Genomic DNA, 14,233 nt, shown 5'->3' with positions numbered 1-14,233 from the left:
TCGACATGTATTTTAAGACCTAATGTGTTTTCATTATAATTTTTTTTTTCCAGCTGAAGAGATGATTGAACTGTTTTTCTTTTAGTTATGCATTATTTTCACATTAGTAATTAGTTTTTGATCACTGTTTTCAGTAACTTTTAATTCATTCAGAACTGCTACGTCAGCGTTGGCGTAAACGTAATGGCGTAAACGTTTTGCGTTAACGCAAAAATGTACTAATCGGTATCTTAAACTGAAATTGTAGGTAAAGAAATCTTACCGTTTGCTGATTCCTCTTGGTCGCTTGCATCTTTTATTGCTTAGAGAGTTAGTGAAATTGACTAAAGAAAATGCACAATACTATCTAAACGAAAAACTCGCTATATTAACAAAATATTTACAACTTAGAATAACAAATTTACAAATCGGACTCCATGAAAGATCATTCTTCAGTGTTCCATCGATTCTATTTATTTTATTTCTCGCGGATGTTGATCGTCTGCTACGATCAACGCCCGCTGTTGCTAGGATATCCACCAGTCACATGGTTTGGTTTATGAGCAGCAAAAGGGTTGCCAAAGCTCGGTCTACTCTTATTATTAGTCTATGTTTTCTTCATCATGAATTTTAATGGCGAATTATTGAATCTTACCTTTTATCCTGTTACGGAAATACAGGGAGAATGCTATTGTTATTTGTAGCATAGTTAAAATTTCATGCATCAACACTATTTGGAAGGCAGTGCTGCAGATCTCACAGGTTGGCTAATTTCATTGCTTTTTGTCTGATAGTTCTGGTTCTAGCAGGGGCGCACAGAATACTATTTCACAGCTTGATTTAAAATATAAATAAAATATATACATATATGTAATTATCATCTTGGCATCTGGACATCAATCAGGAAAAGGCTTAAAACGCAGACTGTCCGGACTTTTGGTAACCTTGCATGTTGGGCATATCACAAATTGGAAGTGCCATCAGATGCATGCACGCATATTAGAGAATTATTTCAATCCAACAATAAACAAACGTTTGCTTCAAATCGAAATACATCGTCCTGCAAACCCATTATCCGGTTATTCATTCTTAAAGGCCTTCCTGTTATTGGTGAAATCGGGAAAAGTTCCCATGAAAAGAGGTTGTATCATTCTGGCAGCCTCCAACGACATCTATTCATCTAATTAAAAAAAATCTTCAGAGACCGGAAACGAAAAGATCGTACCCCGAAATGAATTTTCCAAGATCAGAAGTCAATAAAAATATCTGAATCATACTAGAAATAACAGTTCAATAATTTATTATAGTATTCTGTACAGAGTAGAAAGAGATTCTAACGTCGTTTGTTCTTCCTCTTCTTGGCTTCTCTCATTTTCCTTTTCACGCCAATGTTGGCTCCTTTCTTGGCTGCTTGAACAATATTTTTGTACTGACCTTTCAACTTCACATTTTTTCTGAAAAAAAAAAAAAGAAATTCTTAGCTTAAAACAGTGATATCTATTTCTTATTATATTTTCTAAACATAATGTGGTCGTTTCAGAAACTTTAAGAGTAATTTTTTCTGAAAGAGCATGCTTAACAACATAGGATCTGGCCGTTTTTTAAATAATTTGTTTAAGTTTAATATTTTGAAAAAATTACTTAAATCGGTGCGCTTTCATTGTTTACACTTTTCCCCCAAAAGTTGTAATAAACGGAGAGTAAAGTGGTGTAAGTTATGAACCGTTGCGTTTCATATCGCGGGGTATATTGGTCGTACTAATGTCAAACTTTTTGTGTTGGAATTATTTTTCAATAGAAATCATTTCCCTAAATACAGGGATGAGAGTGGTCAGAGAGCAAAAAGGAGGAAATACAAAAAAATTTCGTAAAAGGAATGATATCCAAAACCCCTTCAAAATAGAGCCTGAAAGCCATAATATTCAAAAACTCAACAAAAAATGGCTATTTTTCCAGTTTTGAAGGTAATACGTATTTCATTAAGTATACGTAATAATTTTGTACAATTTGCTGCATTGTACCATTTCTTGCAAGGGTGTTTATTCCTAAGTAAATCTAAATTTTGAAAAAGAAGCAACAAATTCTAACCCCCGAGTCCTTGAACAAAGTGTTGGGGGCCAGAGGTCAATCTTGGCTGCATCACACAATAGTATCAACGTTTCATATTTTTTTAGAGAAAAATAAATTTTTTTTCATTAAAAAATTTTGAGTTCATAGTGTTAAACAAGTGAGAACATAAATTTTAAAATTAAGTCTGTTTGTAAAGTAGAAATTTACAAGAGAGAGAAAAATCTAAAATTTCTTTATGTGGTCGGCCATACTTTTCATAGTAAGAATTGAAAATAAATATATATGTAGATAAACGATTGGTTATCTTTTTCCTTGCATTGGAACATAAAATTTGTTTTTAAAACATCCAAGTACGATTTCGGAATGAAAAGAACAACTTGCAGCTGCCTCATTTAATAATGAAATCTCAAAACTTTTAACAGGCTGTAAAGTCTAAACCATTTGAGATTCACTATAAATATTTTTTACACTTTCATAAATACACAAAAAAAATAACCATGCCAAGTTTCAATAAATTCGAGACTGAAGGTGCTAAGCCACGTTTTTTGATTGACTTTTGCATTTTTTCTAAAATAAATTAAAGAAATAAAAATATTATTGAAATGATGAATAAAATAAGCAGATATGAGGTAGCATATAATGAAAAACCACCCGACATTTAAAATAATTGAAATACTTGCAGGATGCAAAAAGATTGAAATCTCAAGCGAGGCATGCAACTTCCGGCGCAGCACGTGTTTGACGTCGTTGGCATGATTCCAAAACATACGTTTTTGGCAGATATAGCGGAAGATGAAGATTCAAGGGGGAAAATGAAAAAAATAAGATATCAAAAACCAAAAATTTTATAAAAATCGTATTTTTTTCCGATCTTTGAGAGAAAAATAAGGCCTGAAAATGGCAAAAAAAAAAAGGAGGAAAGGTTTTAAAAAAACCAACACAAAAAGCCGGAATTCCGGCAAAAGCCGGAAAAATCTCATCCCTGCTAAATATGAGTTAGAAGACCTAAGGCCCATATAAAAAGTAAAATTTTGTATTTTCTGACTCCTTTTTATTTTTCCTTCAAGCTTTCAATATCTTAACTCTGCATCTGATTCTGAACATTTTTGCAATGGGGTCGTTTCCAAAATTTTAAAAGTATTTTTTTCTGAAAGAGCATGTTTAAAGACATGGGATCTGACTATTTTCCAAATAAGTTGACAAGGTTTAATATTTAAAAAATATTACTGATATCTGTGCGCTTTCATTGTTTACACTTCTAGCGTGTGACATCACAAATGATGAAATGCCATTTACAGAACAAATTATTTAATTCGCATCTTTACTCACGTGCATTGGCAACGATAGGGTTGATAGCAAGCGTAGAGCGCAATTTTTATTCGCTGCTTGATTATCATAACGTGGAATCGCGGTAGAAAGATGCGCCACAAAATGCATCATTTGCGACCTCATCAAGACCACGCCTTGTTTTCAAAATCGGACATTTAAAAAAATTTATTAAAAAATAACTGTTGGAAAAAATCAAAGTATTTTCTGGGTCCATGTTATTTTTCTTATACTCATTCTATCCATTTCAGTGACTAAAAGTAGTACTTTTGACTGAAGGAAACAGGGTTGGCAAAAACCCGGGTTTTTTTTAAAAAGCCCATGGACCCAGGGTTTTTTTTAAATAAAACTCAAAAAAACCCAACTAAAGCTGGGTTTTTTTAAAGAAATGTGGGGTTTTTTGTCTTTTTTTAGGGGAAAGGTGGGGTACTCGTAGCATATTGTAGCATAAGTATATGGACAAAGGACAAAAATTGTCTTGATAAAAAAAGCTGGAAAATTCAGCGTTTTCTGAAGAAAGGTATAAAAGACGACAAAATTCAAGAGTGGTGAAGTTTAAAATTTTTTTAGTTTCCATGATTACCAACAGTTAAAGCAAAGTTACTTCTTGAGTGATAAAATTTATTGTTTATTTGTTCGTTTTTAATTTCGACATTTTGTTTTTTGTATTTTACTTTATTGTATTTCATTTTGTTATGCAAAACTACTGTTGAACCTCAAGTAGTTTAAATCCCTTTTTATTGAATTCCAGCTTAATCCAGACATTTCTTTGAATTTTATGTTGCCTGTTTTTCTATTTCTGTGTACAGAGTAAAAAATATTAAATTTTTTCGTAAGATAATGAAAATACTGTACAGCCTTTTCCGTTTTCTGTCCGACCATTTGTAAAACCTGTTAATTTCTAAAAAATATACCTCGTTTACTCGAGTTTTGTGACGTGTTGGTTTGCAGAAAATAATTCACATAAGAGCCTTTTAGCCAGAGTTGTTTCCTCTGTACATTCTACAAATATTGAGAGAATCGGACGTGACAGGACTTAGTCAAGATAATTTGAGTTCCTTATTGACCAGTTGAAGGAAAAAAGTTAAATATATTTATTTAAAATCTTTGAAGCATTTTTTAATGCCCTTAAGTTAAGAAATACTATTAAAGTTCAAAATTCATTTTTTATGTCCATTGCCTATTGTGAAGAAGAAATAAAAAATAAGTTTAAATTGTAAAAGTATTTAAATTAATTATTTTTTAAAAAAAAGTTCTCAGAAAATTTTAAAAAACCCAAAAGTGGGCTAAATAATGGGTTTTTTTAAACGGGTTTTTTCAAAAAAACCCATTGGGTCCAACCCAATTGGGTCCAATCCGGCCAACCCTGGAAGGAAACCACCCCATTGTAAAGTAATTTCAAAAATAGTACACAGTGAAAATTTAAACAATGAAATCGTTTGGATCGAGTACTCGTTCGCGTTTAAGGAGAAATGGTACCCTAAAACTTTTTAAAAATAATTTTTCAGCTCTTTATATATTCAAAATACGGGCGTCCCTTGTATATCACGGTACTACTACAACACGGTTTTGATATTACACCGTACCAAATTTGCGACTGTTATAACACGGTTTCGATATTACACGGTACAAAACTTAATTTTAAATACTACTCGGTTTTGATGCAACACGAATTTTAAAAGAAGGAATTTCATTTTTGTTGAACACACTGTTAAAAAATTATAATAATTATTTTCCCCGTATAACACTAATTTTTAACTTTTAAATACATACTTTATTTTTCTCAAGTGTTCTAATAGCAAAAAGGTGAATAGTTTCGAATGCATTGTAGGAAATTAACATTAGGTTAAACATAAGCTAAATTTGACAAATGATAAATAAAAAAATGTAGTCGAAACAAAATCTTTAGTAATAATAAAGCTGAAAGTCTCTCTGTCTGTAGGATGTCTGGATCTCTGTGATGCGTATAGCGCCTAGACCGTTTTCATGAAATTTGGCACAAAGTTAGTTTGTAGCGTGGAGGTGTGCACCTCGAGGCGATTTTTCGAAAGTTCAGTGTGGTCCTTTTTCTATTCCAACTTTAAGAACAAAACTATCATAAGATGGACGAGTAAATTGGAAAATTATCATAACGTGGAACCGTAACATGGGCACAAGCCAATTGGCGAGAAAATTCACCATACATTTGTAAATATACAGGCGAACCAAAAGACCTATTAATTTTTCTATTACGGGCAAAGCCGTGCAGGTACCACTAGTATGAAGTAAAATAAATAGAATGATGCTATTTATTTTATTTTATATTTTATTTCGTTGTTGTTGCTCAAACTTTATTGCTATAGAAAAGCTCAGAATTTTTTTTCCTAATAGAATGCGTTTTGTTCTTAGTAAAGAAAGTTGATAATGTTTGTTCTTGTGAATAACAGTTTTAATTTGAGGTATGTAACATTACTGTTATTGTTTATAACAATGCTGATTTTTAAACCAGTGGGTCTTGGTAAGTTCTGGTTGCCAGTTTTCGTTTGTACGTTCAATTGAGCAGAAATTTGAGCTATTATAAAATTTGTACCTAAACACTTGGTTTCGATATAACACGGTACACATTCTTCGATTTACATTATTAAAGGTCTCGTATAACCCAGTTTTGATACAACACGGTATACATGTTGCTTAATAACGTGTAATTAAAAGTACATACTTATTTATTATTCTTTTCACAAATGTCTCAAATACTAATTGTTTGAGTATATTTAATTTTTTAATCTTGTGTTTTAGTCTGTTTTAGTAGGACAAGGAGTCATGTCACACAATAAATGCTCACCTCCGTTACCTAAACACAAAATGCCATTCCTCATTAACACGTGGCAGTAATAACATCACATTTTATTTTCCATGATACAAGGGAGCCCCCTTGTTAATTTTCATCCATAAAGAAGTTGTGAGATTTTCGTCGAGAAACAAGAAGATGGATTTTGCTTCAAAAACTTTGTGTGGTTACTCTGACTTCTCACCTCTTTGAACTTGAATTTCAGGAATGTAAATGAATGTAAAAAAAAAAGAAGTGAACATGTTTTCGTATGCTTAACATGTGCAGATTGTAGCAACAAAGAAAAAGAATTTTTCCCTGAAAAATGTATCCATTAGGCCTACATTACTGGAAAATTCCTCACCTAAGTGACAGACCTTATCAATGTCATTATTTCTGAGGTGAAAATGGAGGGGAAATACATCAATAATAGGCACTCTACAGAAATTCTAAATTGCCAATATACCCTCAAATTTACTAAACACTATTTTTTAACCTACATTTAAAACTTTTAATTAAGCTGTACTTAAATTAAGAGAGCTTAATATTATATTTCCACTCATCATTAAAATACCCAATTGTTTGCACAAAGAAAAAAAAAAAAAACTACTTTGATATTAAATTGGCCTTGATTTTTTTAAAATTAAAAGTCTTTCCTCTTTTTTTATTTCTGTGAACAAGGCATTTTTTAATTCTTTTTATTTATGAGTAAAATAATTGGAACTTAGCTGTGCCATTGTTTATGGTTACTTCTTGTAGGTAACACTTTCATGTAAGAATTTTAAAAAAAAGAAAACAAAAGGGTTTTGAAATTGAAAAATATTTGTGTTCAGAAGTTATGTTTTCTGGAGAATGACCTTTTTACAATATGTGTAAAAACATTCCAGTATACTGCTGTGCGAAGCACAAAAGTCGTATCTACAGCTGAGCAAATGAGAGAGAGAGGGAAACTGCTACAGTAGTACCTCCTGTAAGGGACACCTCTATTTAAGGGACATTTTTTCTGGTCCCAGTCCCTTTGAATTAGAACTTCCATGTATTTGCCTCTGAATAAGGGACACTCTATTTAAGGGACAGTTAGAGAAAACTTAACGACAATTAATGTATAAATGTATCATACAAAGTATTGAATTTACTGGAATTTTGGAATCTAAAATTCATCTGATGAAAGTTTGACCCAAACGTTTACAAACATGGATGCATTGTGAAATTCTTGCTAAAATTTGCATGTATGTTTTGTCCTCTTAGCATTTTTTTCAAGTAGGCTCACAGCCGAAGGATAATTAACTGCCCATGAATAGCTTCAGGTAAAAAACTTGAAATATGAACAATGATTGAAATTTATATCATATTAAATTTTAAATTGCATGAAATCGAACAAGTTCATGTGCATACATGTTCACAGTCATGGAATTACTTCAAAATAATTCATATATGTTACAAAACTATGCCATTGCTTTTTTTTTTCAAATAAAATTTTATTTATTAAAAGAATAATATTTGAAATTTAATTACTTTTGATTTTTATTCAGTGTAATTCATCGTTAACATTTTATCTTAAATACTAATACAGTACAAAATTATACTGAGTTAATATATTGCATGCATCATTTCATATGCCTCCGAAGAAGGGACACCTCTATTTAAGGGACGAAATTTCTGGTCCCCTCAGTGTCCCTTACTGAGAGGTTCTACTGTATTTAAACTCTTTCATAAGTTTGATTTAGATTCCACTTTTTCAGAAATTTCTTGAAAATCTTTACCATTCACAAATGACCATAAAACATTGTACATAGGCAAAATAAGTTGTAAAGAAACACCGGGCGACAATAACTCAATTAAAACAAAAAGTGTAAATACGACTTTTGTGCTTAGCAGGGCAGCCCCAGAGCAGAATACTTGAACATCTTCTGCACGTATAATCACTGGACCAAAATTGCTCTGCAAGTACTTTAAGTCATATAGGTTTTTTTTTTTACTTCACTGTTGCTATGCATTTCTGTAGCACCTAAACCGATTAAGAGTCTCCAAAAGTATTTTATATGCTTTCTAAAATGCATAGAATGAGCAAAGATATAAAATTTTACAAAAACCTAGGTGTCAAAACACGTTTTTTTGTTTAATTTTACATGGCACGAAGGAGCAATTAAATTAATGGTAATAAATAAATAAATTACTAAAATAATAAATAAAATGAGTCGAGTAAGGGAATCATATAACAAAACACTTCAAAACTTTTTAAATAATTGAAATATTTTCAGGATGCAAAAAAATTGAAATCTTAAACAAGACACACAATTTTCGGCCACGGACTTGTTTCAATGTTGGCATGTTTCCGAAACATACGTTTTTGGAGGAAATTGCAGTGGATGAAGATCGATTGTGGAAATTAAGTTAAAGGGGAACCAAAAAGATAGAAAAATCAGAATCTTTTCAGATTTAGAATAAGAAATTTCTGCAGAAACTACAGATTTTCTACGAATATCTTCCAACTCAAGACAGAATATTGCACTAATTCTGCAGATTTTTTTAAAAGTTAATAGTAAATCTAAAGTTCCTGCAAATGACTTCTCGAACTCAACATTTTTCACGGGTTTTCCCCTAATTATCGTAATGTGCGAGAATTTTAGATTTTCTTTTAATTTAAAGAAATCTGCAGAACTTCTGCAAAATTCTATCTTGAGTTGGAAGATTTTTGCAGAAAATCTGCAGTTTCTGCAGAAATTTCACAGGAATCTGCAGAAAATTTGTCTGAGTTTTCCTCTCACATTTGAGCAGTTCAATTGTTCTGCAGCTCAGGCATCTGTTCTGCGAGGTACGTCGAAAATTTAGTAGTATTCTGCTTCGGGGCATGGCAGTACATTTCTAGCATCTGAAACGTATTCAGTATCGGAAGAGATACTCTTCACCCATATCACATTCGAAAATGAGTTAAAAAATGAAAGAAAACTCACCTTTTGTTGAGTGCTTGTCTGTTGAAAGGAACATATGCATATGGATCCACTTTCCCCTTTTTCACATCACCGCCGGCTTTCTGAAAAATCAACGACGAAATGAATCGATTTCATTCAAGTTCTATTGAAATGTATAGCATGATATTTTCAGACTAAGAAGGGGGAGGGGGTGTTAGTGATGAACATGAAAAATTTAAATAGAGAGACCACATCTATGGTAAAAAGGAGATGAAATTGAACCCGGAATTATGGGATACATGGGTACAAAGCTATGGGCGATGTTATGACAATGTGGTTCCTTTGGGAGAATGGTCGTCACCTATATTGCAAAGGATAAAATAAAGTACAGTCGGACCTCCATATATCGAAGTAGCAAATTAACGGGAAAAAATTCGATATATAGAAATTTTGATTTATAGAAACGATCTTATTTTATCATATAAGTCTCCTAAAACACTAAAATTAAAGCTAATTTTCGTGTATGAAACCCAATTTCTAATTTATACAAGCATCAGATTAAATGAAAGTTGATGATTAAAAAATGAACAAAAATTACATTTTTGCTCCGTCATACATCTTCATTCTTCTGCAATTAACTTGATTTGCAACATCAGGGGGGTTTCGTTTTGACAATGTAATCGAGAGAAAAGTAAAAAATCAATCTACTTAACTTGAATGATTTTTACTGAAGCTAAAAAGACTAGGAATGACAATCAACAGACAAAAAAGGGATAACTTGAAACTGATTTTACAGTGTTACTGGTTACAACTTAGATTCGAAATGAACTTGAGAGAATTTAAGAACTCCAGAACGGAGCAACGACCTATCTACACACCCCTCAACCCCAGATTCCTTATGAGTTTCGTAGCAACCTTTTTAGTGAACGTAATTTTCTCCCCTAATTTCCATTTTTCATGAGACAAAGTCTGAAACGGAAAAAAAATCTCCGAATGTCTCGAAAAAAATTTTGATACATAGAAATTTTTTCGATAAATAGAAACAATTTTTCTATGTAATGAACATAGAAATTTGCTGAAATTTCGATATATAGAAAATTTCGATATGTGGAAGTTCGATGTATGGAGGTTCGACTGTATTTGGCGGACTTTTTTTGGTTTGCAGTTTAATTAATGTTTTATATCAATTTCAAAAACATGCTTTGTAAACTTGCAACAATATCTAAAATTAAATTAACTACCAATGGGTGTTCAAGAATGTAACATTTTGAATCAAAATGTATCCCAAGATCTTTTGCGAGAAGCTAAGGATCTTGGGATACGTCGGTGCAACTTCTGGCTTCAATTTCTTAGTATAGCATGTCCGCTCTATGTGATGTAGAAACAGACAGTCCAGTAAAGAAATCAAGAGACTAAAGTTTCGTCCCCGTCATCTGGAATAGTCATAACCAAGCCAGAGGCCGATTTCCTCTGATTGAAGCAGAGATTACCCTCAAACTGGAGGTTAAAATTAATTTAGCACATCAGTGAGGATCCACAAGCAATGGTGAAGCTCAACTCGCAAAATGACGGCAAAAGTATTGTGCGATGAAGTTTTTATCAATGAAGTTATCGCACAGATGACTAATGTAATTAGTGCCCTTTTGAATTGCAGAGTGTCATTGGAGTCCTTTTCAGAAAACAATACCTGTTGTTGATATTATTTCTTTTTATTTCCTCCATGGTGATATAATAGTGGTATCCTTGGCGAGCTATTTGCATATGAAATATGAAGTTGCAAAATAAGTTCTCTCGAAGCATAGATAATTTAGTAAAACATGCAAAACCATTATTTGTAAATTTGTAATATGACTAATGGAGAGTCATTCATGTAATCCAGGTTTCAGTAATTTGAACTTGAGGTTTGCAGACAAAGTTTACAATTATGAAATGCATGATCGAGAGCATGACGGCAAACAGCCGACTTGGCTGACCATGAAACCAAAATACGGCGCCTTAAAATAGAGAGAGAGCAACTGAGCTACCGAAGCAACATATATAGTCAGCCAGAGTCATTTGCATGAATTACAAGACATGCATTTGACAGGGTTCATACTCATTTTTAAAAGTAAAAATTAAGGACTTTTTAAGGACTCTCTCTCAAAAAAAAGGACTTATCAGGAAAATAACTAGATAGCTTTGCGTATACCATTTTAAAGTTTTCCCGGGGGGGGGGGGGGGGCAAAGTATATGATACACATATTATATATATACACATGCACAAGTGCATCAGTTTCCAAAAAGCAGGGAGAGGCCCAATCAACTGGGATGTCCCATTATCAGTGAATAAAATTTTAAAATTTCACATCATAGTGATCCAAGAGGAAAATGGAGAACCCCCCCCCCCCCCCCAAGAAAAAAAAGAGTTCTTAAAATCAAGCAGAAATGAGATGAGATCATGAGTGCCCTTTGAGTCCATGACATTCCAAAATTCAGCAAAAAATGGCGAATTAACCAGTTTCAAACATAATACGAAAGTTTTTCCTTATTAATTAGGCTTGAAATGATTGGGTAGTAATTAATATAATAGATAACACATATTGTTCTTAAAAAATAACATTTAATTCTCAAATTTCAGTCATTAAAAAAAGATTAGGAAAATGTGGATAGCTGTAGAAAATTAGTTGCATATTAAAGCATTATCATTTAGCATACATGATTAGAATGAGAGGCAAATTGAAGGAAAATAACTAAAATCTTTTTTCTTCAAGATATTTAAACTAGTGTTTTGTTATTATTGCTTTTGATCTGTTATTGTTACTAAAATCCTATTTCGAACAAATTTGCTATATCATACTATTTCTCGCAAGTTTGTTTATTTCTATATAAATTTAAATTTTGAAAGAGAGAAAGCAATTTCTATTCCTGAGTCCTTGAATAAAGCGGTTGATGGAGCCAGAGTTCAATCTTGGCTGTATCACTCAATAATATAAATATTTTATATATATATATATATATATATATATATATATATATATATATATATATATATATATATATATATATATATATATATATATATATATATATATATATATATATATAATTGATTATCCTTTTTCCTTGCAATGGAACTCATAGTTTGGTTTAAAAAACTTCATATTATTTCACAATTTAAAAAAAAAAAAAAAACTGAAGTTGCTTTATTTAATCTTTAAATTCCAAAAAATTTTACAGGCTGTAAAGCCTAACCAAAACCTTTAGAGATTCACCATAAATATATTGAAAGCTTTTTCAAATACATAAAAATAGTAACCATGACAAGTTTAAATACAATCAGAGACTGGGAGTTGGACCATATTTTTTCGATAGTCTTTTGCATTTTTTCTAAAATAAATTTAAGAAATAAAAATATTATTGAAATAATGAAAAAAATAAACAGATATAAAGTAGCATATTGTAAAAAAACCTTCCAACATTTAAAAAGATTGAAATATTTGCAGGATGCAAAAAGATTGCAATCTCAAACAAGGCAAGCAATTTTCGGCGAAGCACGTGTTTAACGTGGTCGGTATGTCTCCAAAACATACGTTTTCGGCAGATTTCGCGGATTATAAAGATTTGAAGGGGTAAAAACGAAAAAAATAAGAAAAAGGGGACCAAACTTGATACAGTGGTTAAAATATTAAGGAAATTTTCAGAAAATTAAGGACTTTTTAAGGGTTTTTTAGGGACCTTAATTTTGCTTGATGAAATTAAGGGTTTCTTAAGGGTTTTTTAAGGAAGTACGAACCCTGATTTGAGATGCGCATTTCCCGATGTTAGGACGGCGGCCAATCAAATAGAACTTTGTCATTTCATGACCTAAGGCATGAACGTGTCTAAGATCGGGAAATACGTTACAAACATTGAAATTAGCATTCGTGACTTTGCAAGATAAAAGAAAATAGGGATTGAATTAAAGCCAAATATATCAAAATAAACGTAAATAATTGATAATATTACAGTAAACACCCGATTATCGGCGGTCGGATTATCCGCGGGTCTTTTCACATTTTATTTTATCTTTTTTATTTAACGGTCATTAAATATTTTTTAAACTTATGATTGTGTTACTGTTCGTTTTTAGCTTTAAATGCGTATCTTTTTTTACATTTAATGTTAGTAGATGCAATGTAGCAATGTTTTTAGCTATAACTTAAATGTATGTTTGAGTTTTATTCATATTTTTTAGCTATTGTATACAGTAGTAATGTTTTTTACCCATTGTTCGGATTATCCGCGGTTTTTGCTTATCCGCGTTTACTGTGCCACCCTATTCCGCGGATAATCGGGAGTTTACTGTATTTGGAAGTCCCAACACAGACAGTCTGAGTTTTAAGCCTTTTCCTGATGGATGTCCAGATGCCAAGATGATAATTACATATATGTATATATTTTATTTATTTATTTATTTTTTAATCAAGCTGTGAAATAGTATTCTGTGCGCCTCTGCTAGAACCAGAACTATCAGACAAAAAGCAATGAAAATAGCAAAAATTAGCCGACCCGTGTGAGATCTGTACCACAGCCATTTTGGATCGGAGTGTGTGTTTGAGTGGTTGTCTTTTCTGGCGAGTTATCGGTTGTTCACTGCGAGTGATTGTTAGCTGCACGTGATATTGTTCATTAAATAAAACATAATTTACAGCAAATTTGGCGAAACACCAAACTTTTCTCTGGTAACCCTATAGCTCCCCAACAATGAAAATTCTGATCCAAAATGGCTAAACTTATGCTGATGCGTCGGTCTATCTATATAGCGGCTCTCGCTTCAGGTAACAAGCAGTAAGTTACCATTCTCAACCTAAAGGGGATAGCCGTCCTCTCCCAAGACAGAAATTTTCAAAATAAAAAGTCCTGAAGTCAATTTTCAAGTAAATAGAAGGACTGATTACCGAGCTTTACACTTAAAAATTAAATATTAAATTTTTATAAAAAGTTTCAAAACTGATAATATAAATAAACACACTGAAGAACTATGATGACCGTTTAAGAAATAAAATTACGATTCATTGTCTTACTTTAATCAAGAATAATTTATTTTTTATTATTAGTTTATGAATAGTGGTTTTTTATTATAGACTAGCTGCACTGCCCGGCTTTGCAGTCTACCTCGAAA

The 14,233-nt window shown here is 31.9% G+C and overlaps 1 protein-coding gene across 1 annotated transcript in view; it reads right to left on the bottom strand.

Annotated features, from left to right (window-relative positions):
- Positions 1–1,264: 1,264 nt before the first annotated feature.
- The window catches only part of LOC129222455 (RRP12-like protein), a 181,859-nt gene continuing 168,890 nt past the window's right edge, over positions 1,265–14,233 (bottom strand). Inside the window, exons 25-26 of the mRNA XM_054856970.1 lie at positions 9,136–9,215; positions 1,265–1,433 (exon numbers count right to left, since the gene is read on the bottom strand). Coding sequence (XP_054712945.1) covers positions 1,313–1,433; positions 9,136–9,215 — 201 coding nt within the window. The 3' untranslated portion in view covers positions 1,265–1,312. The remainder of the gene's footprint in view (positions 1,434–9,135; positions 9,216–14,233) is intronic.

This window comes from Uloborus diversus, chromosome 5 (assembly GCF_026930045.1).
Source record: "Uloborus diversus isolate 005 chromosome 5, Udiv.v.3.1, whole genome shotgun sequence".
Taxonomy (NCBI): Eukaryota; Metazoa; Arthropoda; class Arachnida; order Araneae; family Uloboridae; genus Uloborus; species Uloborus diversus.
The sequence above is the reverse complement of the archived record's forward strand: the minus strand, read 5'-3'. Positions and strand labels throughout refer to the sequence as shown.